The sequence below is a fragment of the Moschus berezovskii genome, chromosome 4 (genome assembly GCF_049115385.1).
Source record: "Moschus berezovskii isolate FMDL1 chromosome 4, NW_MosBer_1.0, whole genome shotgun sequence".
Taxonomy (NCBI): domain Eukaryota; kingdom Metazoa; phylum Chordata; class Mammalia; order Artiodactyla; family Moschidae; genus Moschus; species Moschus berezovskii.
This window is the reverse complement of record NC_142463.1, coordinates 51,672,020-51,697,031: the sequence shown is the minus strand read 5'-3', so window position 1 is coordinate 51,697,031 and position 25,012 is coordinate 51,672,020. Positions and strand designations below refer to the sequence as shown.

The 25,012-nt window shown below is 39.4% G+C and overlaps 1 protein-coding gene across 1 annotated transcript in view; it reads left to right on the top strand.

Annotated features, from left to right (window-relative positions):
- ERICH3 (glutamate rich 3) overlaps positions 1 to 25,012 on the top strand; it is a 125,308-nt gene that overhangs the window by 8,330 nt on the left and 91,966 nt on the right. Inside the window, exon 2 of the mRNA XM_055403336.2 lies at positions 22,660 to 22,753. Within this exon, the coding sequence (XP_055259311.2) occupies positions 22,660 to 22,753 (94 nt within the window). The remainder of the gene's footprint in view (positions 1 to 22,659; positions 22,754 to 25,012) is intronic.

Sequence of the window (25,012 nt, the reverse complement as noted above, 5' to 3'; positions counted from 1 at the left end):
GGAGCTTACCTTTCTGGATTAATGTCTTTCCAGAGAAAAGAGAAAAAGATGTGACAAGTTCAGTAGCCACAGCTTGAAAAATCATGCTTTAGAGAGATTCTGGTCGGTATTAGGATTAAAGTTTTTCTGAGAATTGTTGTCAAATTGTTTTTATAGTGAGCCACAAGAAATGTGTGAAGAACATTTCAAGTGTGGGTGTATGGACCTGGATTTTTAAATAATTTCTCCTTGTCTGGTGGGACCCCTCTCACTATTCCTCTTCTTGTCTCCTGCCCCTTTTGTATGGTAAACTCTTTTGTCTATGGGCAGATTACCATGAGGTGCAGTTTCTTCTTGTGCCCCGTGCTCTGGGAACTGTCTTTGGAGAGTTTCATTATCCTCTTGTCATCCATCCCAGTTCCCTGCACAGATGTGATGGGATCCAGGAGGTATCTGTTTCCTGTTTTGATGGATCATCAGTGATCTTTTCCGTTTGTCAGCACAAAGTGCAGTAGCTTGCATTTCTTTGAACCCAGGAAGCATGTTCTTTGTTACCTTTGTCTAAGTCCATGTTACATACTTAAATCGATCACCTTTCTGGTTATAGCTGTGTTTGGGGCTAAATTTTGTCTCTCCCCTCCCTACAAATTTTTATGTTGAAGCCTAGCACCCCATACTTCAGCTATAACTATATTTGTAAGTAGGGTCTTTAAAGAGTTAATTAAGCTGAAATGAGGCCAATGGTGTGGGCCTCAATCGAGTATGAGTGGTGTCCCTTTAAGAAGAGGAGATTAGAACACAGACACGTGCATACAGAGAGAAGACCATAAGAAGGTGTAGGGAGAAGATGGCCATCTGTAGGCCCAAGAGAAAGGCTGGGGCTTATCCTTCCCTCATGGCCTGCAGAAGAAATCAACCCTGTTGACAACTTGATGTTGGATTTCCAGCCTCTAGAACTGTGAGACAATACATTTCTGTTTAAACCATCCAGTCTGCAGTACTTTGTTATGGAAACCCTAGCACAATGATACTACCTGTTTGCAACTTCTGATGCTTTTTTTTTTTTTAACTTGGTCCTTCTAAAGCTGAAGATGGTTTTTATGACACGTGTAGGATCACTGAAAATAAGTGATTTAACAATATGAGGGTCATAGGGAGTGGAGATTGGAAGCCAGAAATTCAAAAAGGGAGATAAAAATGAAAGCAAACAGAAAATATGATTAAAGGACTAAGTGAGGAGAAATAATTAAGGCACTAAGTCAGTGATCTCTACTGGTAAGTACTGAGCTTTTCTTTCGTTAAGTCTGATTAGTAATCAAATTACTCCCCACCTCTCAGTGTCTGACACTACTTGGGATAGACAAGTGAAGCTGGTGATCCATTTTTCTATGAAGGTTATTATTTTCTTATAATAGTAAGAAACATTTATAAATTAATGAAAATTCTTAGGGCAAAATATTGAAACAAGAAAAAACACAGCAGGGAACTAAACAGACAATATAAATTGCACATAGTAGTTATGGAACAGCATTAAAAGCTAAGGATTTTAAATTGAATTGAATCATAATGTTTTATAATAGCAGTTAATTTGGCATTCTCTATATACCATGGATGCTAATATTTCATATCTGTGAATATTATGTGGCTCTCATGTTAAGAAGTTGTCTCTCTTCATAGCTTGCTCCAAGATATTTACAATAATATTGTTTCTGTTGCTTAGATTCAAATAAAACTAATCTGCTGTAAATTAGAATAATAGACTTAGAAAGGATCTCAAATCTCTTGGTACTAGTGACACAATAGATTTTTTATTTTCCCTCTTATCTGTATTTTGAAATTTTTCTATGTGGAAAAATTCAAAGAGGGAAATGAAAATTGCTTGAAATCCTCCCATCCATAAATTATCATTTTGGTCATTTTCTTTCTTCTTCATTTTTCTGTGGAATATTCCTATTTTTAAGTGATACTATCAAAGTTCTGTTTTTTAAAAAAGCTGTTTCTAAGACTCTGTTGTTTTAAAGTACCATATGGGCACTGCCCTCACAGTGTTCCAGTTGTCTTCTTACTTCTGTTATAAACTGCAAACTCTGTGAGGGTATAGACCACACCTCTCTATATCTGTGTTTGTCCAATATCCCTAGGACTTAGCTCAGGTATTGCTGACATATGTCACCTATTTTAGTGACTGTTTTTGGTAAATTTCAAGAGTACATTTGCTCATCAATTCAATTAATATTTGCCGAGTGCTAACTATGTTATCATATTCAGCACATATTTAGTTCCAGAAAGTCATTTGAGTTCTAGAAAAGACCAGAATAGTAAGTTTTATTTTTTAAAAAAAGATTTAAAAGTCACTGACCTTCCTAGAATTTTGCCATCCTTGGGCAGCAGGGCAGCAGGGTGATTAGTAGGTATCAGACAGGAATATTTTCATTGGCAAGTAACAGAAAGCCAAATGGGCTTCCCTCGTGGCTCAGATGGTAAAGAATCAGCCTGCAAAGCAGGAGACCCGGGTTGGATCCCTGTGTCAGGAAGATACCCTGGAGAAGGGAATGGCTACCCACTCCAGTATTCGTGCCTGGAGAATTCCATGGACAGAGGAGCCTGGCAGGCTACAGTCCATGGGGTCACAAAGAGTTGAACACAACTGAACAACTAACACTTTCACTTAAAATTATAACAACATTTACTGTTTATTTCACAAGTAGTTGGGAGGTAGGTGATTCTATTTTATCATATCAAGGTCCTTATTTTAAATTTTTTTGGCCTTTTCCTTATGGTACCAAGATGACCATCCTAGATCCATGTACAATAGCTTTATAAAACCATCCCAAACTGAAAGGAAAAACATGGATGGAAAAAAAATACTTTTCCAGTTCTAATGAGGTGGATGAACCTAGAGCCTATTATACAGAGTGAAGTTAGTCAGAAAGAGAAAGCAAATGTCATATATTAGTGCATATATATGAAGTCCAGAAAGATGATACTGATGAATCTATTTGCAGGGCAGCACTGGAGATACAGACAGAGAACAGACTTATGGACACAGCAGGGGAAGGAAAGGGTGGGATGAATTGAAAGAGTAGCATGGAAACATATGTATTACCATGTGTAAAATAGATAGCCAGTGGGAATTTGCTGTATGATGCAAGGAGCTCAAACTGGTGCTCTGTGATAACCTAGGGGGTGGAATGGGGTTGGAGGTGGGATGGAGTTTCAGGAGGGAGGGGACATTTGTATATCTGTGGCTGAATCATTTTGACGTGTGGCAGAAACCGCACAATATTTTAAAGTAATTATCCTCCAATTGGGCTTCCCTGGTGGCTCAGAGGTTAAAGCGTCTGCCTCCAATGCGGGAGACTCGGGTTCGATCCCTGGGTCGGCAAGATCCCCTGGAGAAGGAAACGGTAACCCACTCCAGTATTCTTGCCTGGAGAATTCCATGGACGGAGAAGCCTGGTAGGCTACAGTCCACGGGGTCGCATAGAGTCGGACACGACTGAGCGACGGAACGGAAACGGAAACGGATCCTCCAATTAGAAGTAAATAAATTTTAAAAAATACAAAGGAAAGTAAAGAAAAAAGATGGCTTTCTTTTAATCTGAAGGGAGGAAAACATTTCCAGAAGTTTTCATTAGACCTTCCTTTATATCTTGTTGCCCAAGAACTGCATCAATGAACATGCCTACTTACCAGAGTGGGAAAGAATAGGTTTGACTTTCCTAACATCTGTGGGCAATAGGCAAGAGAGAATGGTTTGGGAAAGGTTTCTGGGAGCCAGTCAACAGTGTCCAGTGCAGAGCCTCAGTAATGAGCTGTCTGGCTTGGGATATGGGTAGTCTGTGTTGAGATTTGCCACATAGCTGCTGTGTGACCCTACGTAAATTCTCTATCATGTCTCTGACTTGTTTTTTTCATCCTTGTGGAACATATCTGCTTTGTAGGTTTTGTGAGGATTGAATGAAATACTTTAAAGCTTTTAGCACAGGACCTAGCACATAGAAAGTGTTAATGTGCTAACTGAGTGCCTGAGAGCTTAGATGCAACATATGTGAATAAGCCTAGCTTTCTGTAGGAGAACTACCATACACAAGTCCTGAGCCAGATGTAGAGTTGGATTAATTGGACAAGGTATGCTGGAGAGATTAAATTTGGGGGAAGAGTTTTGAAAGAGGGGAGAAAAGATATCTGGAAACATTTAAAAAAAGTAAAAAGTATTCTCTAAAATCAGTATTATAAGTACAGTCATCATTGCCAGGAAAAGAGTAGCCATTTGTGACTTTGAATAAGTGAGAGAAGACAACACTGTTTGTTTATTTAGTTGACAAACCCTTAGGAGCAGGCAAGGATGCTATAAAACCAAGCAAAATCTGGTTTACCTGAGAAGTCGATACTTCAAATTTGGTTTTGTCTCTTTCAAGACTCTCTTCTGCTCAGGTTTTAGAACCTTGGATATGACACCAAATGTGTGCATTAGGATTTCCTTTTTTAACTGAAAGATCTTTGCCTTCAATTCTGAGTCAGAAATTAATTTCTGATTTATCTCTGTTCATCTCCAAAATCTTTTCAAAAGTGAGTTTGAGTGTTTCTTCTCCTTGAAATTAGACTCTCTGTCTATAACTGCCAGCAAATGACTTTTTATACCACAATTCATAGGGATTTGCATAAAGTTATCACTGTTAAATTCTTTCGTATAAAAACTCTCCTTCCCCGTCAATCAGACTTGAGACTGAGAACTTTGACCCTGGCTGGTATCTTCCAGAATTGGAAGTAGGTTTAAGGAGTGAGCGAGGCTAATCTCAGGCTACAGTCTGTAGAGAGGGGTTTGAGGTTCCAGTTTTTAGTGAGGATATTGATTCAGAAGGGAAGAAGTCTGGTTTCAGGGCCAAATACAAGAGCAAGGAGGAAGAACTGATCCCAAAGTCCCAGGGATCCCAAGTGACAGGGAGCAGGGTAGCTCAAGGAGGAAGCTGGGGGATAGGACTGAAGAACATTAAGAAATTGTTCTGGGGAGTGTGGGCAGAAGGCCAGAACATTTTAAAGGGAAAACAAGCAAAGGTTTGAAGTATCTGCAGGATTAGAAGTGTGTGAAAATTGTCCTTATTTTTTTGTGTTTCTCTAAATGAAAAGAAATGATATTCCAAGAGGAAACTCAATGTTTCATCTAAAAAATAGGAAATAAGCATGCCATAGTAGAAAGAGGTGCGTGTTTAGAGTCAGAAAGATATAGGTTTGAATCTCAGTTGTGCCTTATGTGAACTCAAAAAAGTCAATTTCCTTTGTGTCTCACTTTCCTCTCTCAAAAAATGGGGTAAATATAAATACCTCCCTTGCAGGAATGTTGGCACATGTTACAGACTCAATGAATGGCAGCTGTTGTGTATTTACTTTGATCTTTGTGCAAAGCATATGCTGCATATGTATTTTTCTCTGTTTGTTTTTTCCTCTGGTTTTATTTTTCCAGCTCTATTGAGATATAATTGACAAATAGCACCATATAAGTTTAAGGTGAACAATGATGATGATTTTATATATGTATATATTATGAAATGATTATTATAAGATTAATTATCAAATCCTTAAAATTTCATTCTTGAAGTACATCAACCAAAAATACGTAAATATACAGCTCAAAATAAATAGAAATAGACTAAACTAACTGAAAGGGAAGATAAGGAATGTATTTCTAGTCCATAAATCACTTTCTTGTTCAATTAAACTAATTTATTTTAAATGGTAACCTGTTTTTAAATTCATGAATTTTTACAATGAAAATTAGCACTGATCCACCTATTCATAACCTTGAAAATGAAACTGCCCTTTTAAAGAAACCATGATCTGGACAATTGAGAATTTTTATAAAACGGAAACTGACCCAGAGCATTTTCACTTCTCCAGAATACTTAGTTTTGTTATCTAATTCAAGAACTAAGGACAAACACAGAAAACTGCATCATTACATTGACATTGACAAATGCTAGAAGGACTGGTAAAATTTTATAAGTACTTTTTAAAAAATGATTGATCATTTAAGATTTAGTCAGCCTCTTTAACCTTTGACTGGATGTCCTTACTATTTTAAACCTCACTCCTGCACATAAGAATTACATTTTAGAGGAAGGAGACAATCTTTAAAGAGGTTGATTATATTAGCCTTTCCCACCCAACACGCTTGGTAACTTTATTGGTGTTTGCCCTCATTAGTGGCTGGTTTTTTGTTTTTTTTTTTTAAGCAGCTCTTTGCTATATGAGGTTATATTCCAAGGTCAAATATAAGCAATGACCAGACTTCTAAGCCAAGACAACCCACTGAAGCCTATTTGACATATAATATGTAACTGACTTAACTGATGATTTAGTAATACTATAGAACTCAACTCTCTTTGATTGCACTAATTCTATGGTAAATACTTATTAACAAGTTTCAACTTGAGTACTGGGGATTTGTGTTCTATCTCTTTGGGACATTTTGTATATAATGTTTTCCTTTCTTAGCATGGGTCTGGACAGCATTTCTGCCCCTATCATTACCCATTTACATTTACTTTCTCCCTCAACAATTGACTTGTCATTCAAGATCCAGTTCTGATTTCAGTTCTCCTGGGATACTCATCCTATGTGGGCATAGTCCACTTATTTGTGAAATGGGGTTAAAAATCTGGTGCATAGGGTGTTTTGAAGATTAAATGAGATCATGTATACCAAGTATGATAAGCTATTATGATTATAGCACATCAGACTGTCCTTCCATTCCAGGCATATCTCATTTTATTGTGTTTCACTTTATCACATTTCAATGATATTGCATTTTTTACAAATTGAAGGTTTGTAGCAACCCTTCCGGAGAAGACAATGGCAAGCCACTCCAGTACTCTTGCCTAGAAAATCCCATGGGTGGAGGAGCCTGGTAGGTTGCAGTCCACGGGGTCGCTAAGGGTCGGACATGACTGAGCAACTTCACTTTCACTTTTCACTTTCACACATTGGAGAAGGAAATGACAACCCACTCCAGTGTTCTTGCCTGGAGAATCCCAGGGATGGGGGAGCCTGGTGGGCTTCCATCTATGGGGTCACACAGAGTTGGACACGACTGAAGTGACTTAGGAGGAGGAGGAGGAGGAGCAACCCTTCATGGAGCAATTTATTGGCACTGTTTGTTTTTTGTTTTGTTTTTTTTCAAAAGCATTCACTTACTACATGTCTCTGCATCACGTTTTGGTAATTCTTGCAATGTCTCAAATTTTTCATTCTTATATTTGTTACCATGATCCATGATCTTTGCTATTACTACTGTACTTGTTTTGGGGCTCCATGAACTGGCCCATATAAGACGGCAAACCTAATTGATAACTGTTGCGTGTGTTCTGACTGTTCTAGCAACAAGGAGGTCCCTCATCTCTCTCCCTCTCCTTGTGCCTCCCTATTTCCTGAGATACGACAATATTGAAATTAGGCCAGTTAATAACCTTACAATAGCCTCTAAGTGTTCTAGTGAAAGGAAGAGTCATATATCTCTCAAAAGCTAGAAATCATTAAGCTTAGTGAAAAAGGCAAGTCAAAAGCCAAAATGGGCTAAGAGCTAGACCTCTTACACCAAACAATTAGTCAAGCTGTGAATGCAAAGGACAAGTTCTCGAAGGAAATGAAAAGTGCAACTCCAGTGAACACATGAATGATAAGAAAACAAAACAATGTTATTGCTGTATAGAGATCTGGATAGATGATCAAGCCAGCTACATTTCCCTAAGCCAAAGCCCAATCCAGAGCAAGGCCCTAACTTTCTTCACTTTTATGAAGGCTGATAGAGGTGAGGAAGCTGCAGAAAAGTTTGAAGCTATTATAGAAGAAATTGGTTCATGAGGTTTAAGAAGCCATCTTGGTAACATAAAGGTGCACAGTGAAGCAGTAAGTGCTATTGTAGAAGCTGCAGTAAGCTATCAAGAAAATCCAGTAAAGATAACTAATAAAGGTGGCTACATCAAATGACAGATTTTCAGTGTAGATAAAAACAGGCTTATATGGGGAGAAAAATGCCATCTAGAGTTTTCATAGGTAGAGAGGAGAAGTCTATGCTTGGTTTCAAAGCTTCAAAGGACAGGCTGATTCTCTTGTTGGTGGCTAATGCAACTGGTGACTTTAAGCTGAAGCTAATGCTTATTTGCCATTCAGAGAATCCTAAAGTCCATAAGAATTATGTGAAATCTACTTTATCTCTGCTCTATTAATGGTACATCAAAGCTTGGATGACAGCACATCTTTGACAACATGGTTTACTGAATATTTTAAGCTCACTGTTGATATCTATTACTTAGAAAAAAAAGATTCCTTTCAAAGTATGACTGCTCATTGTCAATGTACCTGGTCACCCAAGAGCTCTGATAGAAACATATGATAAGATTAATGCTGTTATCATGCCTGCTAATATAACATACTTTCTGCAGCCCATGGACCAAATAGTAATTTCAGTTTTGTCATATTATTTAAGAAATATATTTTGTAAGGCTATAACTGCCATAGATAATGATTCTTCTGATGGATCTGGGAAAAATAAATTGAAAACCTTCTGGAAAGTATTCACTACTCAAGATGTCATTACGAATATTTGTGATTCATGGGAAGTGTCAAAATACCAACATTTACAGAAGCTTGAAAGAAGTTGATTCCAACCCTTGTAGATGACTTTGAATTGTTCAGGACTTCAGTGAAGAAAGTCACTGCAGATGTGAAAATAGCAAGAGAACTTGGATTAGAAGTGTGGCCTGAAGAGGTGACTGAATTGCTGAAATCTCATGGTAAAATGTTAATGGCTGAGGAGTTGTATCTTACTGATGAGCAAAGAATACTGTCAAATAGCATTACATACTACAGAGAAATTTTTCATCAAAAAGTCAATTGATGCAGCAAACTTCATTGTTGTCTTATTTTAAGAAATTGCCCCAGCCACCACCTTGCAGTCAACCTCAAGATCAAGGCAAGACCCTCCAATATCAAAAAGATTACTCTCTGAAGACTCAGATTATGGTTAGCATATTTTAACAATAAAATATTTTTAATAAAGGTGTTTTTAACATAATGCTGTTGTGTACTTAATAGAATACAGGTTGTAAACATAACTTCTTTATGCACCAGGAAAGGAAAAAAATCACGTAGCTCACTTTATTATAATACTTACTTTATTCCAATAGTCACCTTATTGCAGTGATTTGAAATCAAACCTGCAATATTTCTGAGGTACGCTTGTAGTTCCTCAGTTGGATTTAAAGTAGTTTGAGGGCAAAGACCTCAAAGATCCCTTGTAACCTTTCAACAGTCCGGGCCTATTACCTAATAAGCATCCTGTTACATAAAACTGTATGAACCTCAGAGGTGTACTAACTAGCCTCCTCTCAGTTTTATCCTCTGGCGTTTGAAACAGTGAAATCCTCCATGCTTCCCATGGAGGCTCTGGAAGAGTGTGTGTGTGTGTGTGTGTGTGTGTGTGTATGCAATGGATGTGGAAATGGAAGCTCCATTTGGGGCAGGAGGAGAAGCTGGCAGGACTACAGGTAAAGTCTGGGACCAGGGTGCTCTCTCATCCCTGAGCTTTTGCATATATTCCCTCTTCCTAGAACAGTCTTGATGTGAATTCCTTCACCCTCTTCACATAGCCTGGCATTTATTAGACTTCCTTCTACTGGCTCAGACTTCATTTCATTCCTGTTTTTTTGAATTAGCCCTCTACTCTCAACTTTTGATGTACCTCCTCTGTGATCATAAAGCATGGTGTGTTTATCCCTACCTGAGCACAGGTGTATATGTGGTTCCTTTAAGAATAAAACATTGTTAAACACTACAGCAGCGAATGATGCCATGCCCTGTACTAAGTGCTTTATTGGCACTATATTATTTAATCTTTCACCTTGTAACCTTTCAAGCCTTAATCTTTAAGTTCTAAGGGTGAGGCACTATTATTTCCCCTGTTTTACAGATGAGGAAACAGGATAATTGTGATTAAACAACTTGTCAAAACTCAAAAAGCAAAAGTAGCAGTATAAGACTTAAACTGGATATTTCTGATTCTAGATGGTGGGGTTGAGTGGACAACCCACTGGTGACATGGTCTTGAAAATGATTAGAAATAGCATGACATTTTAAAAAGAAACCCAGCCCTTGTGAAACTGACTTAAACTTTGGGTTTCATAAACAACAGAAGTTTTGCAGAAATTCTTTAGTACAGTTTTAGTTTTTTCCCTCATATGATATTCTTAAAAGTACATTAGAGAACAGAGCATGTTTTTTTTTTGGCTTGTGGGACATACCTACAGATGTCAGTTGACTGCTCACTGATTGGTCAGTCCCATGCCTAGAGCTGTCCACCGTGATTATCACTGACCAAGCAGAGGAGCTGAATATTAAGTGCAAACATACAACTAGCTTTGGAAAATATGGACATCCAGAAGCCAACAGAATCAAAGTTCAATATTCTTTTAGTGAATTTGAATAGGTAATTTGGATAAGAGTTACCATAGACAATTTCAGATTAAGGGAAAAGAGAGGCTTCCCAAATGTGATCATTTATGACATCAAGGACTGGCAATATACTACTTGCAATACTTTGCATCCTAACTTGGATCAGTGGATTAAAGTAAATAGGATATTAATGAAATAGAGGAGACAATTACCTCCATACTGGATTTTAGAAAATATTCACCACTCCTGAAAGTTACCTCTTTGACTTGGGTTTCTGGTTTCTATACAAATGGAATAACATGAAGGGTTTTCAGATCCTTCCTCTCTGAAAGACTAGTTTTCTGACTTCTTAACTCAAAATGGGTATTTACAACTAGAAAGGATTTGAAGAGATACAAAAAGCAAAAATATTTGTATATCCAAAAAGTAGTTTCCATTGTACCGTGTAACCAGAACGCTAGGTCTGTTATAGTTATGTTATGTTATATAGGTCATAGTGAGTAGGACAAAGTTAATGCTCTCATGAAGTTTTAATACAGAAAAAGGACAATTAAGGTCTCTGGCTTTCTCACTTCAAAAATATACTGTTTAGATTTATGGAACCCCTTCCTGAGAGGATAACGATTAACCACTTTTTGAGGAACAAATAAGGATAAGTAGATTTTGAGCATAGCCTCCTTAAGGAAGATTTTCCTGCCAATGTACATGTGTACTTAGTCGCTCAATCGTGTCTGACTCTTTGCAACCCCATGATCTGTAGTCCGCCAGGCTCCTCTGTCCATGGGATTCTCCAGGCAAGAATACTGGAGTGGGTAGTACCCATTCCCTTCTCCAGGGGATCTTCCTGACCCAGGGATTGAACCCAGCTCTCCTGCATTGCAGGCAGATTCTTTACCATCTGAGCCACTAGGGAAGCTGTTTCTGCCAATGGGGAAAGTTAAATATGGGAAGAAAGTACACATGTTGGAAGTTTTAAAGAAGTAATTAGATTTAACCCATGTAGTAGTATTTCAGTTTGGGTTTAAAGTGATGATGAGAAGGGATGAGTATTATCAATGGTAATTTCTAACATTCATTGAGCATTTTCTATGTATTGGGTAAATGCTATATAAAGATTGAATGATATGATGCTCTGAGTTTCTTGAATAGCACTATTATTATTTCCATTATTTAACCCCTGCCTGTGGTGTTGGAAAAGACTCTTGAGAGTCCTTTGGACTGAAAGGAGATCCAACCAGTCAATCCTAAAGGAAATCAGTCCTGAATATTCATTGGAAGGACTGATGTTGAAGCTGAAGCTCCAATCCTTTGGCCACCTGATGTGAAGAACTGATTCATTAGAAAAGACCCTGATGCTGGGAAAGATTGAAGGCAGGAGAAGGGGATGGCAGAGGATGAGATGGTTGGATGGCATCACCAACTTGATGGGCATGAGTTTGAGCAAGCTCTGGGAATGGGTGATGGACAGGGAAGCTTGGTGTGCTGCAGTCCATGGGGTTGCAAAGAGTCAGACATGACTGAGGGACTGAACTGTACTGTACTGTAACCCTTGCCTCTGATTGCTAGTCTAGTAAGGTTCAAACTCAGGAAACCAGACTAGAGAGGTCAGACTCTCAACTACCTACTGTACTCTGCCTCCTCAAGACACAACAGGAGGAATTTGGTGTTAAAAGGAGGGTTAGGGTAATCTGTTAAAACTCTTCACTGTGGTCACAAAACCATCCAGTCCTGGGAGCATGGGGCACACCATCTTACAGGCCCTTCCTTTGATTTTTAAACAATTTTCTTTTTACTGAGGTAACATATCCTCCCTGAACTTTCACTTGTCACCTGTCACAGTCCTGCCTTCTTAGCACCTTTGCCTTTCCTTCTCCAGGCTGAGCTCCATGGGGCAGTTGTACCTCATAGAGCACAGCTCAGTTTAGTGATTAAAGCACAACATCCCCTTGTTTGATTTCAGAATATGCCTTTTAACTAGTTGTGAGCTGCTGCTGCTGCTAAGTCACTTCAGTCGTGTCCGACTTTGTGCGACCCCATAGACGGCAGCCCACTAGGCTCCCCCGTCCCTGGGATTCTCCAGGCAAGAACACTGGAGTGGGTTTCCATTTCCTTCTCCAAAGCATGAAAGTGAAAAGTGAAAGAAAAGTTGCTCAGTCGTGTCCAACTCTTAGCAACCCCATGGACTGCAGCCTACCAGGCTCCTCTGTCCCTGGGATTTTCCAGGCCAGAGTACTGGAGTGGGGTGCCATTGTCTATAATAACTACTCTACATGTCAGTTTATTCATCTATGAAGAGGGAGTATAATAGTACTTTGCAGGGTTGTTGTGAGAGTTAAAGTACACAGTGCATGTTATATAGAGAGTTTGGGCTTCCCAGATGGCTCAGTGGTAAAGAATTTACCTGCCAGTACCAGAGACACAGGAGATCTGGGTTAGATCCCTGGGTCTGGAAGATCCCCTGGAGGAAGACATGGCAACTTACTCCAGTATTCTTACCTGGATCATCCCATGGACAGAGGAACCTGGAGGGTACAGTCCATAGGGTCACAAAGAGTGACTAAGCAACAACCACTAACAAAAAAGGAAATGATCAATAAATACTAGTGATAAAAATTATTGGTTTCTAGAGCTTTCCTGTTGGTCACCTTTCCTCCAAACAGCCTAGTCCTCTCCCTTAGTTTGGATATTATTCTTCTATTAATGAATATTTTTGAAGTGGCCACAATTGTTTTGTTATTAAAATATATAAAATTCTTAAGTCTCCAGAGAAGAGCTTGGTAGCTCAGGTCAATTCTTATAGACAATTAGTCAACCTTAGTGTGTCTTAGCCCTGCTGACTCCCCATGACCTGTTTTTCTCTTGCCTCATCTGTGAACACTGCAAAAACTATCTTGCCAGCAGTCAGCATAGTTTGGAGACTAGCTTTGTTTTTACTAGTCACTCCACACTATTAATATTAAGGCCACAAATAAAATAACCTGATGGATCACTTCTGGATGCCTAATTAGAATAAACTGAGAGAAATTGTAAATCAATATTTAGCATAATTGCTGAAATATGGCAGATTTGGATGCAAGTAAAAAAGAATGAAGAATGTAATATAAAATCATTTATATGATATTAGTCCAATCACCCTCTATAAAGGGGCAGGCAGCAGAAACTCATGGTTTAATTTTAGTTGGCAGAGTTTTCTTATAAAGGGCTGGAAAATAATTGACCCTTATGTCAACTGCTCTTCTGTACTGGTCTTTCTTCAAGTTTCCTCAAAAGGATTTTTTTCCTTGATTCCCTGGGAACTTTTCCTCTAATGTAACTTTGAAGCACACCACAAAGGCACTTATTTGACAAAACCAAAACAACAGCAATAACACTGTCAGCAATGTGTGCTCATCCACACTGAGCATTCTGCATTAAAAAAAGTCCAAATATGTAAAACATGCTCGTCAGTCTCTTTTGTTGTAGATTGTTTTCGGTTCTTATCCTGAAGCCGAAGAAATGTTATGATTCTTCCACATGATTTTTTTTAAAGGTTATGCATTGATGAATTGGACTGATATATTTGATTTCTATTAACTGATTGACCATTCATTCAACCAGTTTTGGATGGGTATTTACAGTGGACCTGGCTGCATACTACAACAGATGAGAAGTGTACAAGGAAGAATCTTGCAAGAATTTAAATGGAGTGATTAAACATGGATGAAAGAAATTCTGGTGGAAGGCAAGACAAAGATCCTAGGAAAGGGATAGGAACAATTTTGTGGGAACTCCTGCGACATTCTGCATTTTCTTTGTGAGGACTTGGATCTGAATATATAATGAATCATGCCTACTTTTAGAACCTCAGTTTCCTGAATATAAAATGAGGGAGTTGACCAGACCTTTTCACATATGAATTTCTGTAATCCAGTGATGTAATATGCTGTACTAAGTCACTTCAGTCATGTCTGACTCTTTGCAACCCTATGGACTATAGCCTGTCAGGCTCCTCTGTCCATGGGATTTTCCAGGCAAGAAATAGTATGCCCTCCTCCAGAGGATCTTCCTGACCCAGCATTCAAGCCCATGTCTCTTATGTCTTCTGCACTGGCAGTGGGTTCTTTACCACTAGCACCACCTGGGAAGGGCTCCAGGTAAATCTGTTTCCAGACTCATAAGCATAGATCATCCACTTCAGGAAGCAGTCACAGCATTTTACTTCATGGTGACAATAATTGTAAAGGGAAGAAGATTGAATTCTCCAGGGCCAGGCATCTTTTAAGGGGTAGAGTTATTATTTGACCTCAAGCCTTCTGGTTCCAAATCCTATCCTTTTTTTTAATCTCATTAAATTTACTTTGGGCAGGAAGTGTTATAGATGTATTTGCCTTAAGTAATTGCAGGAAAATCATTGCACCTCTTAAGAGTTAAGGTGTCAGGTCACATATTTCTTAAATTTCCTACTCCTAAATAACAAACTTGCAGTTTTTAATGATAGAAAGCTTTTTCTAGTTATTAGTGACGCTTTCAAATATTTTATTTGGGGAAGTTGTTTCCATCTAGATATTATTAACTTCTTTGCTAAGACTCACTGCGATTCAAAATCTTTGATTTGGTTGGCTGGCGTGAATGTGATGAGTTTCTTCGTGGAGTGGGAGTTCAGTAGATTCTTGCAAATTTTTTTCTGGTGGACAGAAAGAGAGACATTTTGCTTGGTGCACTGTGCTCCATTCTTCATGAACTGTAACGTGAAGGCAATCAAGCCATAATATCCTGTGGTTTGTTTAACTTGCTTTCCCAGTACAAGCACTTGGTATGTGAGTTGAGGAAACATTTTATCTGGCTGAAAGCCTGCCTTGGCAATGGAGATTTGATATAGGCACCCCTTGGACACCATCAGACTCTACAAATTGCAGATTTAGTGACCTCTGAAATGTAAAACACTTCTTGATTAGGCTTCTCATCCTTAGTAATAAAACTGTGCTCATTCACCTAAGTCTCACTTGATTCTGTTGAGCATACAATGGTGTAATCAGTTTTTCCAGACTGGTAGATGAGTTGAATCTTTCCATTTGCGGCAATGTAAAGAGACATCTTGCATAAAATTTCCTGATTGAAATGCTGCTGAAAAATATCAGTGTATTTGTTGGAGTCCTTATGTGTTTTTTTGTTGTTGTTGTTGTTAGGGATAGGAGAAAGTTGGATAGGAATATTAGGCCATTTGATCAAATATTAAATACAAAAGATCAATTTCTGGATTAAAAGTATATGAAACATATTTCTATATGTTGGCTCATATAATTAATCATTTTATTTATCTCATGTTATATATCTTGCTACTTATTTTTAAATTTAGTCAGTGGTGTGCTAATAAACTGACTCAGAAAGAAAAAAAGAGACTTGACTTGTAGTGTTTGCCAATTCTGTGGTGTAAATACTCCTAGCAATCTTGAGTCCAGCTTGTACATCATCCAGCCCAGCATTTTGCATGATGTACTCTGCATATAAATTAAATAAGCAGGGTGACAATATACAATATTGTTATACTCCTTTCCCAATTTTGAACCAGTTGTTTCATGTCTGATTCTAACTGTTGCTTCTTAGCACACATACAGGTTTCTCAGGAGACAGGTAAGATGATCTGATATTCCCATCTCTTTAAGAATTTTCCACAGTTTATTGTGATCCACACAGTCAGAGGCTTTAACATAGTCAATGAAGCATAAGTAGATGTTTTTTGGAACTCCCTTTCTTTCTCCATGATCCAATAAATGTTGGCAATTTGATCTCTGGTTTCCCTGCCTCTTTGAAACCCAGCTTGTACATCTGGAATTTCTTGGTTAATGTGCTGCTGAAGCCTAGCTTGAAAGATTTTGTGCATAACCTTGCTAGGTCACCATGCTATGTGTTAGATTCCCAGAACTTACTTACGTTATAATCAGAAGTTTGTACCCTTTAATCAGTCTCTTCCATTTCTCCCACCCCTGAGTTCCTGGCAGTCACCATTCTATTGTGTTTCTATGTTTGGATTTTTAGATTCCATATATAAGTGAGATCATACAGTGTTTCTTTTTCACATTTTGGCTTACTTCACTTGACAATCTTCAAGGTCCATTTGTGTCATAAATGACAGGATTTCCTCATTTTTTTTATGGTTGAATAATATTCAAGTGTGTGTGTATTACATTTTCTTTATCCATTTTTCTATTGATGGATACTTGTTTCCATGTCTTGATTATTATGAATAATGCTCCAAATTAACATGGAGGTACAGATACCTTTTTGAGATAGTGATCTTATTTCCTTTATATGTGTACCCAAGCGTGGGATGCTGGGTCATACGGGAGTTCTATTTTATAATTTTTTGAGAAACCTCCATACTGTTTTCTACAGTGGCCGCACCAATTTAAATTCCCACCAACAGTGCACACAGATTTCCTTTGCTCCACATCCTTGGCAAAACATGTTATCTCTTGTCTTTTTGATAATAATCATTTTAACAGGTGTGAGATAATATTTCAGTGTGTTTTTGATTTGCATTTCCCTGGTGGCTAATGATGCTGAGCACCTTTTCATGTTCCTGTTGACCATTTATAAGTCTTTGGAAAAATATCTATTCAGGTGTTTTTCCCATTTTCTAATCTGATTATCTGTGTTTTTGTTTTTTATTTTGTTTGCTTTTGCTATTGAGTTATATGAATTCTTTATATAATTTTGATATTAACCAACCCCTTATCAGATATATATGGTGTGAAACTATTTTCTCCTGAAGGGGCTTTTAAAGGTGATTCTCATGAGGACTCAAAGAAAAAGGAGCAGGAGAGGAAGCATCCGCTTCCTACACAACACATCACGGTACAGAACACTGGTAGAAATATGGATGGTAATGGCCATTCTGATGGAGTCTCAGACAGAAATGAGGACTACGTTATTGGAAACTGAAGGAAAGGTGATCCTTGTTGTAAAGTAGCAAGGAACTTGACTGAATTGTGTAACTGTTGGAGTGTCTTGTGGAAGGCAGAATCATCAAGGCTCACTCGGGGAGGTTAATTCATGTGCTCCCAGTTGTGCAGCCAGTAATGGTAAAACCAGATTGGACTGAAGCTGGAGTCTTTACCACTACATCCCTCTCCCTCCCTACATCCCTCCCTCTACAGAAGTAGACGGTGTGGGGACTGGCATGCTGGGAGTGGGTGTTGGGGCTCAAGAGATTCCTCTATCAGTGTGGTCCAGGATGCCTTACTCTTGTCGTGTTTTCTTTGGACTGACTCACCTTAAGCAATAATCCTGTTTTGGAGCTTTTCCATTTTAGGAAGATGGAAGAGCTGTAACAGATACTGCTCACATTCCAGAGGCCTAGAAGCAGACAAGTGGGACTATGTATGTGAAAGTGTAATCTGCGGAATGGGACAGAAATTCCACACTCCTTCCCCAGCTGAGGGCATGGTGTCTGACATGGGGACACTCAGTAACTATTTGTGAAAGAAATAGTCTATGACATGGGAAGAAATCAAGCATGTATGCGTGCACGCACATACACACACACACTTATGTACATGCATAGCCCCCCATTGGAGCTCCATGAGTACAGTGCCTGTGCCATCTCTGGGTCCCTGGGGCTGTACAGAATGCCCCGAAAATAGTACTCAGTAAATAGTCTGTGATGCATATTATAATGCCTTTCCTTTTAGTCTAGGTTTCTATGGATAACCTCTCTAAGGGGCAGATGGAGGGATTGATAAGAACTGACCTTTTTAGTTCAGAGCCCTGATTATATCATCTACATGGTGGAAGGCAGGAGTCAAGGGTTGAAGGGTCAAATGTTGAAAGGCTGCAGCTGGGAAGGCCACTCTCCCTGTGACTCAGCAGCTGCTCCTTAATACTCAGGCACCACAGGAATGGGGAGGTGCAGACTGAAGGGGGGGAAACAGGAACCAATGTAGAGTTGCTTTGTTTCCTGGGGGACAGTTTTCCCAGTGCATTGAACCAGAAAGTGGGTTGTTACCCACCCAGTGTCCATCATGTAAAGAAGCCAATAAGTTGGTTTGGCCAGTTAGTTATGGGCCTTTGTGTAAACAGCATGGCGTGTGAGTGATGTGGTCACAGTAGCCAGGTGGTCACTGTGACCAATACAGCTGTTGATCTTATGGATAGGAGCAGGAGAGGATCACAGGGCTGATGTGGGTGACCAGGAAGTCCAGCTTTGACGGATGCCGACAGTAGCTTACAAGAGAATGGAATATTCAAGATGCAGCACAATCCCAGCCCAGGCGAGGTGACCTCATCTGGTCCAGGGTTGTGCTGGGTGCAAGGAAACAATGTGTGTGTGTGTGTGTGTGTGTTGGGGAGGAGAAACAGTGGCAGTGAGTGGAGAGAACAAAGGCAGAAAGATCAAAAGAGCTCTGCTAAATCTAAGTGTGTCTGTAATTGTAAATCTTGTAATTGAATACATGCGAAAGGAAGCTGCAAATCATACCAAGACCTGTGAAGAGAAACAGAGTGGAAAGGATGAGACAGATATGGCTGTGACTGAGCCATGGGATTGCTACCCTCTCCCTGTGAAGGGGGCTTGATGGTCACAATGAGGGTGACATTTATATGTTGACTGTGGAAATGTTTGCATTTGCTGTCTCTGTTCAGTCTGTTGTACAGAATACCATAAACTGGTATTATGACAGCATAAACCACAGAAATTTGTTTCTCGCAATTCTGGAGGTTGGTAAATTCAAGATCAAGGCACTAGCTGATTTAGTGTCTGGTGAAAACTCGCTTCCTGGTTTGTGGATGGCCATTTTGCTGTGTCCTCACATGGTGGAAGGGACACGGGAGCTCTCTGGGGTCTCTTTTATAGAGTGTTAATCTCATTCATAAGAACTCCACCCTCATGACCTAGCCACCTCCCAAAGGCCCCCCCTCCTAATACCATCACATGGGGGAACACGGTTTCAACCTTTGATATTTATTCTTTTTTTTGGCAGCACCACTGGGCCTGTGGGATCCCAGATCCCTGACCCATGCTCCCTGCCATTGGAATCTCAGAGACCTAACCACTGGACTGCCAGGGAATTCTTCAACCTATGAATTTTTGGGGGAAACATACATTCAATCCATAACAACCACTTTACTAAATCTGTATATAATTTAGTACAGTTTCTTGTTAGCAAACAATTCATTTATCTATAATTTCAGTTAAAAAAATTAAGGCATTGTCTGAAAAATAAATGACTGAGCCTGGGGGGACCCAGCTGGTTATTATTCATAGTCATGGAAAGAGATGCTTTACACATGGCATCCCTACCAGTGGCCCTCAATCTTTCCTAAACAGTAGAAGGTGAGAAAACTGATGTGTGCAAATATTTCAACTTGCCTAGATCTATTCCATTTCTCAGTAAGATTGGAGGGGCCTCACAGACACATACTCATTCAATAGGAGCCTGAGAGAGCAGAATTAGAATGAGATGGTGCCAAAGCTGGCTAAGCTTTCTTATTAAGACCTAAATATTAAAAATGTTTCAAAGTCTAAATGAAAAGAATGGGATATTTTACTGTCAATAGGGAAGTTGAGGTTCACATTATCTTAACATTTTGACCCTACTACATTTAATCAGGGTTTTAGCACTCACAGTTATTCCAAAACTATTGATTTTTAAAAATGTGAGCCTGAAAAACAGACAAAAGACTATATATGATATCAGTCTAATGATTTATCTTAAGAATCTGTGAACTGTGGAATCACGATTGTTAGGACTGAGAGACACCTGCTCACCTTTCTGAAATGAGTTGCTGAAAAGGTATTCTGAGATTCAGAAAGGGTAAGGGATACAACGTTGACCTTTTGGAGACAGGAAACCTTTGATGAACTATAGGACACCAAGACAGTTCATTTAAAAGATGGTTTCAAAGCATTACCCAGGGCTGGTTTTGTGTGTGCATTACTGAAGCCCTCAGGTTGTCTTTTTACGTAAACCCAGTGAAATAACGGTTTCCGCAGTTGTTCATGCATCTGCAGCTCTCATGTGGCACCTTGGCTTCTGAGCTTTGTAAATGCTTTTCACTCTCTTTTGTGGACGAAATTAAACTTTCCATACTGTTCAACAGCATGGAACTTTCCTGAGGTGGGCATTAAGGAGAAAAGAGACAGGAAAAGTTCATCAATACCATCTCCATGTAATTAAGGCAATACAAATAGCTAAATAAAATTGTTGCTAATGACATTTACTTCATTCTATAATATGCGTCCCTGCTCTGGTCTCAGAATAAGTTTAAGTTAAGAATCAGCTGTTCATTAAACATATAGATTATTAATCTTTGTGGCAGGTAATAGGGCATGCATTTTTTAGGACAGCTCTATGTTAGGGCTGTGTTTAGGCTTATGTGTTTTCCTTCACTCCCTATGTCTCTCTATGTATATACACGCAGTCATATTTATGTATATATATATGTGTATGCACAGTCATACATATGTGTACATGTATAGTGTGCCTGCTTTTGTAAGATAACAGTTAATAAGGATAGGTTAAAACTTAGAAAACATAGTTTCAAACTGTGATTTATACCCTTATCACTGGAAAAGACTCTGATGCTGGTAAGGGTTGGGGGCGGGAGGAGAAGGGGACGACCGAGAATGAGATGGCTGGATGGCATCACCGACTCTGTGGACATGAATTTGAGTGTACTCCGGGAGTTGGTGATGGACAGGGAGGCCTAGCGTGCTGTGATTCATGGGGTCGCGGAGAGTCGGACATGACTGAGCGACTGAACTGAACTGAACTGAACCAAGGTGTAGCATATGACCAGGGAACCAATTTGTTCTCGTTTAAGTGAAAAACCCTAAAAATCAGCTGGAATTCTATGAATTTTTCTTTTTTCTTTTTTGGTTCTGGATGTGGAATTAATGAAATTGTCTAGCTATGTATGTGGAAGTTAACAGTTCTAAATTGCTGAGCTTAAGCTGGTTAGAAACTTATACCAATGAGAATATGTCACAAACAAAATTGTATCTTCATGTGTTGAACACATCATTATTTAGATCCATAATTAATAGCATCAGTAAGGATACTGAAAATAATGTGCCATCCTGGTCTTCAAATCTAGCAGAGGTATTGAATGAGGTTATTGAAAGCATGTGACCGCCTCAAGCTGGACCTGGGTGATCAGAGGCTCCTCATCCCCCACCCCGCATCCATGGAGTGTATGCCCCAGACTTGAGAGCAATGTGTTGTTGAGACCACTGGGACCCTGTGCATGACTGAACCCAGTTAAGGCCTCTATGTAAGCTTTTAAGATTCTGGTGGGCAGGTGTGGAGAGATACTCATCTCGTAACCGCCCAAGACAAGCCTCTTAAGGAAGGTCTTAGTTGCCTGGTGGCATGTGGATCCATGTGGACCAGATATCAGGCCCACTGGCAGGTGTGCTTCCCACCACCAGACCACTGTGGAAGTTCTAAGAAGACTTTCTTGACAAGAGGAGTTGCTGATCTCTGTCTCTGTGTCCCTGTGGTTTTTTGTATTTTTCTGTTATTGGATTTTTCACAACCAATTTAATAGTTCACATCTGATTTCCATACTTGTCTTTGGGATAAAATGGCATCAAACTGTCTCCCAGTTCTTATCATCAAACCTAGAAAACAATAGGTGCTTGTTGTTCAGTCGCTCAGTTGTGTCTGACCTTTTGGGACCCATGGACCACAGCACACCAGGCCTCCCTGTCCATCACCATCTCCCAGAGCTTGCTCAAACTAATGTCCATAGAGTCGGTGGTACCATCCAGCCAACTCATCCTCTGTCATCCCCTTCTCCTCCTGCCTTCAATCTTTCCCAGCATCAGGTCTTTTCTAATGAGTTGGCTCTTTTGATCAGGTGGCCAAAGTCCTGGAGCTTCAGTTTCAGCATCAGTCCTTCCAATGAATGTTCAGGACTGATTTCCTTTAGGAAATACTGGTTTGATATCCTTGCAGTCCGAGGGACTCTCAAGAGTCTTCTCCAACTGGAGTGAGTTGCCATGTCCTCCTGCAGGGGATCTTCCCAACCTGAGAATCGAACCCACGTCTTCCAAATTGCTGGCTGATTCTTTACCTGAGCCACCATGGAAGCCCCAATAGGTGCTTAACACCTGTTTATTAAACACATACACACATGACTGCTGGCTGCATGAATGAAAGATAATGCACAGTTTGGGGATGAGAGTCAAGAATTCCTTGGTTATCAAGTAACACTTCATAAAACCTTAATGGTTTCATTTTTCTGTTTCAGATTACTTGCTGCGTATAATAGTCTCACGGATAAACACCTGGCTGGATATTTTAACAATACAAGGATAAGGCGGCATCTCTTAAGATCAGGGCTGGTAAGATTTGGTTTTGTTTCTACCTGCCCTCTTGTTTCATTAAGTCCAATATTTCCCTATCTTTTCTAGTTTCCTCTTTGAGCTTAACAATATCTTTTCCCTTCCCTCATTTCAAAACAATTACTTCCTTTCCAAAGTTCTGATTTATCTATTTGAGTCTGTGTTTCAAAAGATAAGAAGAGAGGTCAGGATGGCTGCTAAGGCAACTTATAAATTATTAAGGAAAATCCCTATAAGTTTCCAACAACATATTTCATTTGTTTATTCACTCATTTATTTAGCACATATTTATTGAACATATTCGGAGAAGGCAATGGCAAGCCACTCCAGTACTCTTGCCTAGAAAATCCCATGGATGGAGCAGCCTGGTGGGCTGCAGTCCGTGGGGTCGCTAAGGGTCGGACACGACTGAGCGACTTCACTTTCACTTTTCACTTTCACACATTGGAGAAGGAAATGGCAACCCACTCCAGTGTTCTTGCCTGGAGAATCCCAGGGATGGGGCAGCCTGGTGGGCTTCTGTCTATGGGGTCACACAGAGTCGGACACGACTGAAGTGACTTAGCAGCATTGAACATATTGTATAAACCAGGAACTATTAGGGAGTTAGGATAGAGAAGTCTTTACTGTCTTCAGGAAAAAATATTGTTTTTAATAATCACAGGATATCATGTGGAAGACATGAACAGTTTAAAATTTTCCTCTAAATTTTTAAAAACTCTTTCATTTCATGTGACATTTTATTGATACATCAGTGTCTTTCATTAGTTCCAAAACTATCATTTCCAGAAAATTTCCACTTCTCTAAATGTCTATAATGTGAAAACCTTTAAAAAATACTATAGTTTTTCCGTTCAAAGTAAGGGGTGTGGTTATTAAAAGTGTGACTAACGATTTTTAGCTGTTTACTTTCTTAAAACACAGTGAGTTTCCTTAACTCTTGTTGCCATGGTGTTGAAAGGATATGCATCGCATTTCTAATTGTTGTTTATGTGCTTGGCACGCTGTCTGGGTAGGTCTCAGAGAGTTTGCTTTTTGTCTCCTGGGGCTTTGTTATCAGATAGACCTGGCTGAAACCTGGCTCTGCCATTTACAAGACAAAATCTTCAGCAAAACACTTAAGTTTCTCAGCTCCAAAGTGTTCAGTTGAAGAAAGATAATGAAGATAATGATACCCAGCACTCAGAGTTGTGACAATCAGAGATGTAGAAGAAATGGTTGTTGTAATTACCGTGGTTACTATTAACACTGCTTCTTTGGATAACAGTCTGTGAGCTTCCTATGAAATGAGAAGGACTTTGTATTTCTCATCAACATCATTAACAAGCACTTATTGAATACCAATTATATACATGGCAACTCAAACAGCAAAGACACAACCCTTTCTCTAGAGCAGTCGTGCAAATACAGTCTCTGAATCGGGAGTGTTCAGCGTCATCTGGGAACTTAGAGCACCACTCCAGATCTGCTTCCCTGATGGCTCAGATAATAAAGAATTCACCTGCTAATGCAGGATATGCAGGTTTGATCAGGGAAGACCCCCTGGAGAAGGAAATGGCAACCCACTTCAGTTTTCTTGCCTGTGAAATCCCATGGACAGAGGATACTGGTGGGCCACAGTCCACGGGGTTAAAAAGGATCAGACACAACTTAGCAACAAAACAACAACACCCCAGATCTGTTAAGTCAGAAACTGGAGGAGGGCCCATCAGTCTTTTTCAGCTTGTCTTCCAGGTGATTCTTCATCTCAAGTTTAAAAACTTCTGCCCTTTAGAAGCTTCCAGTCTAATCGGGGAGAAATAACAATGTTAATTGCTGAGGGAGGGGCAGTACAGGAAGTTCTCAACAATTTTTCCTGATTGGATAAACAGGACATGGTATCCCATAGACAACACATTTCAAGGTCTGTAACTGATTTATTCACAGTTCCAAGCACACTTTCTATAACCACACCCCTTTCTTCTGTTAGAAAATGCATTCATGAAGATGATGATCAATAACCAATCACTTGTAGCACAATTCTGGTTGATCTCAATACTCCAATATGTTGCGACAACAGTGCTAAAAACCTAGTTATCAGTTAAGAAATATGTGGGCTTGAATTAGATGAGAAGAGAAGAGCAGTGTTTAAATAAGGGAAAAGGAAGAAGATGAACATTCTAGGAAGTATAACATCCTCAGTTTAGGGAAGATATTAAAAATAGAACAAATATGCCCATAGGACATAGGAAGGAATAAAATAAAAATCAGAAACTATCA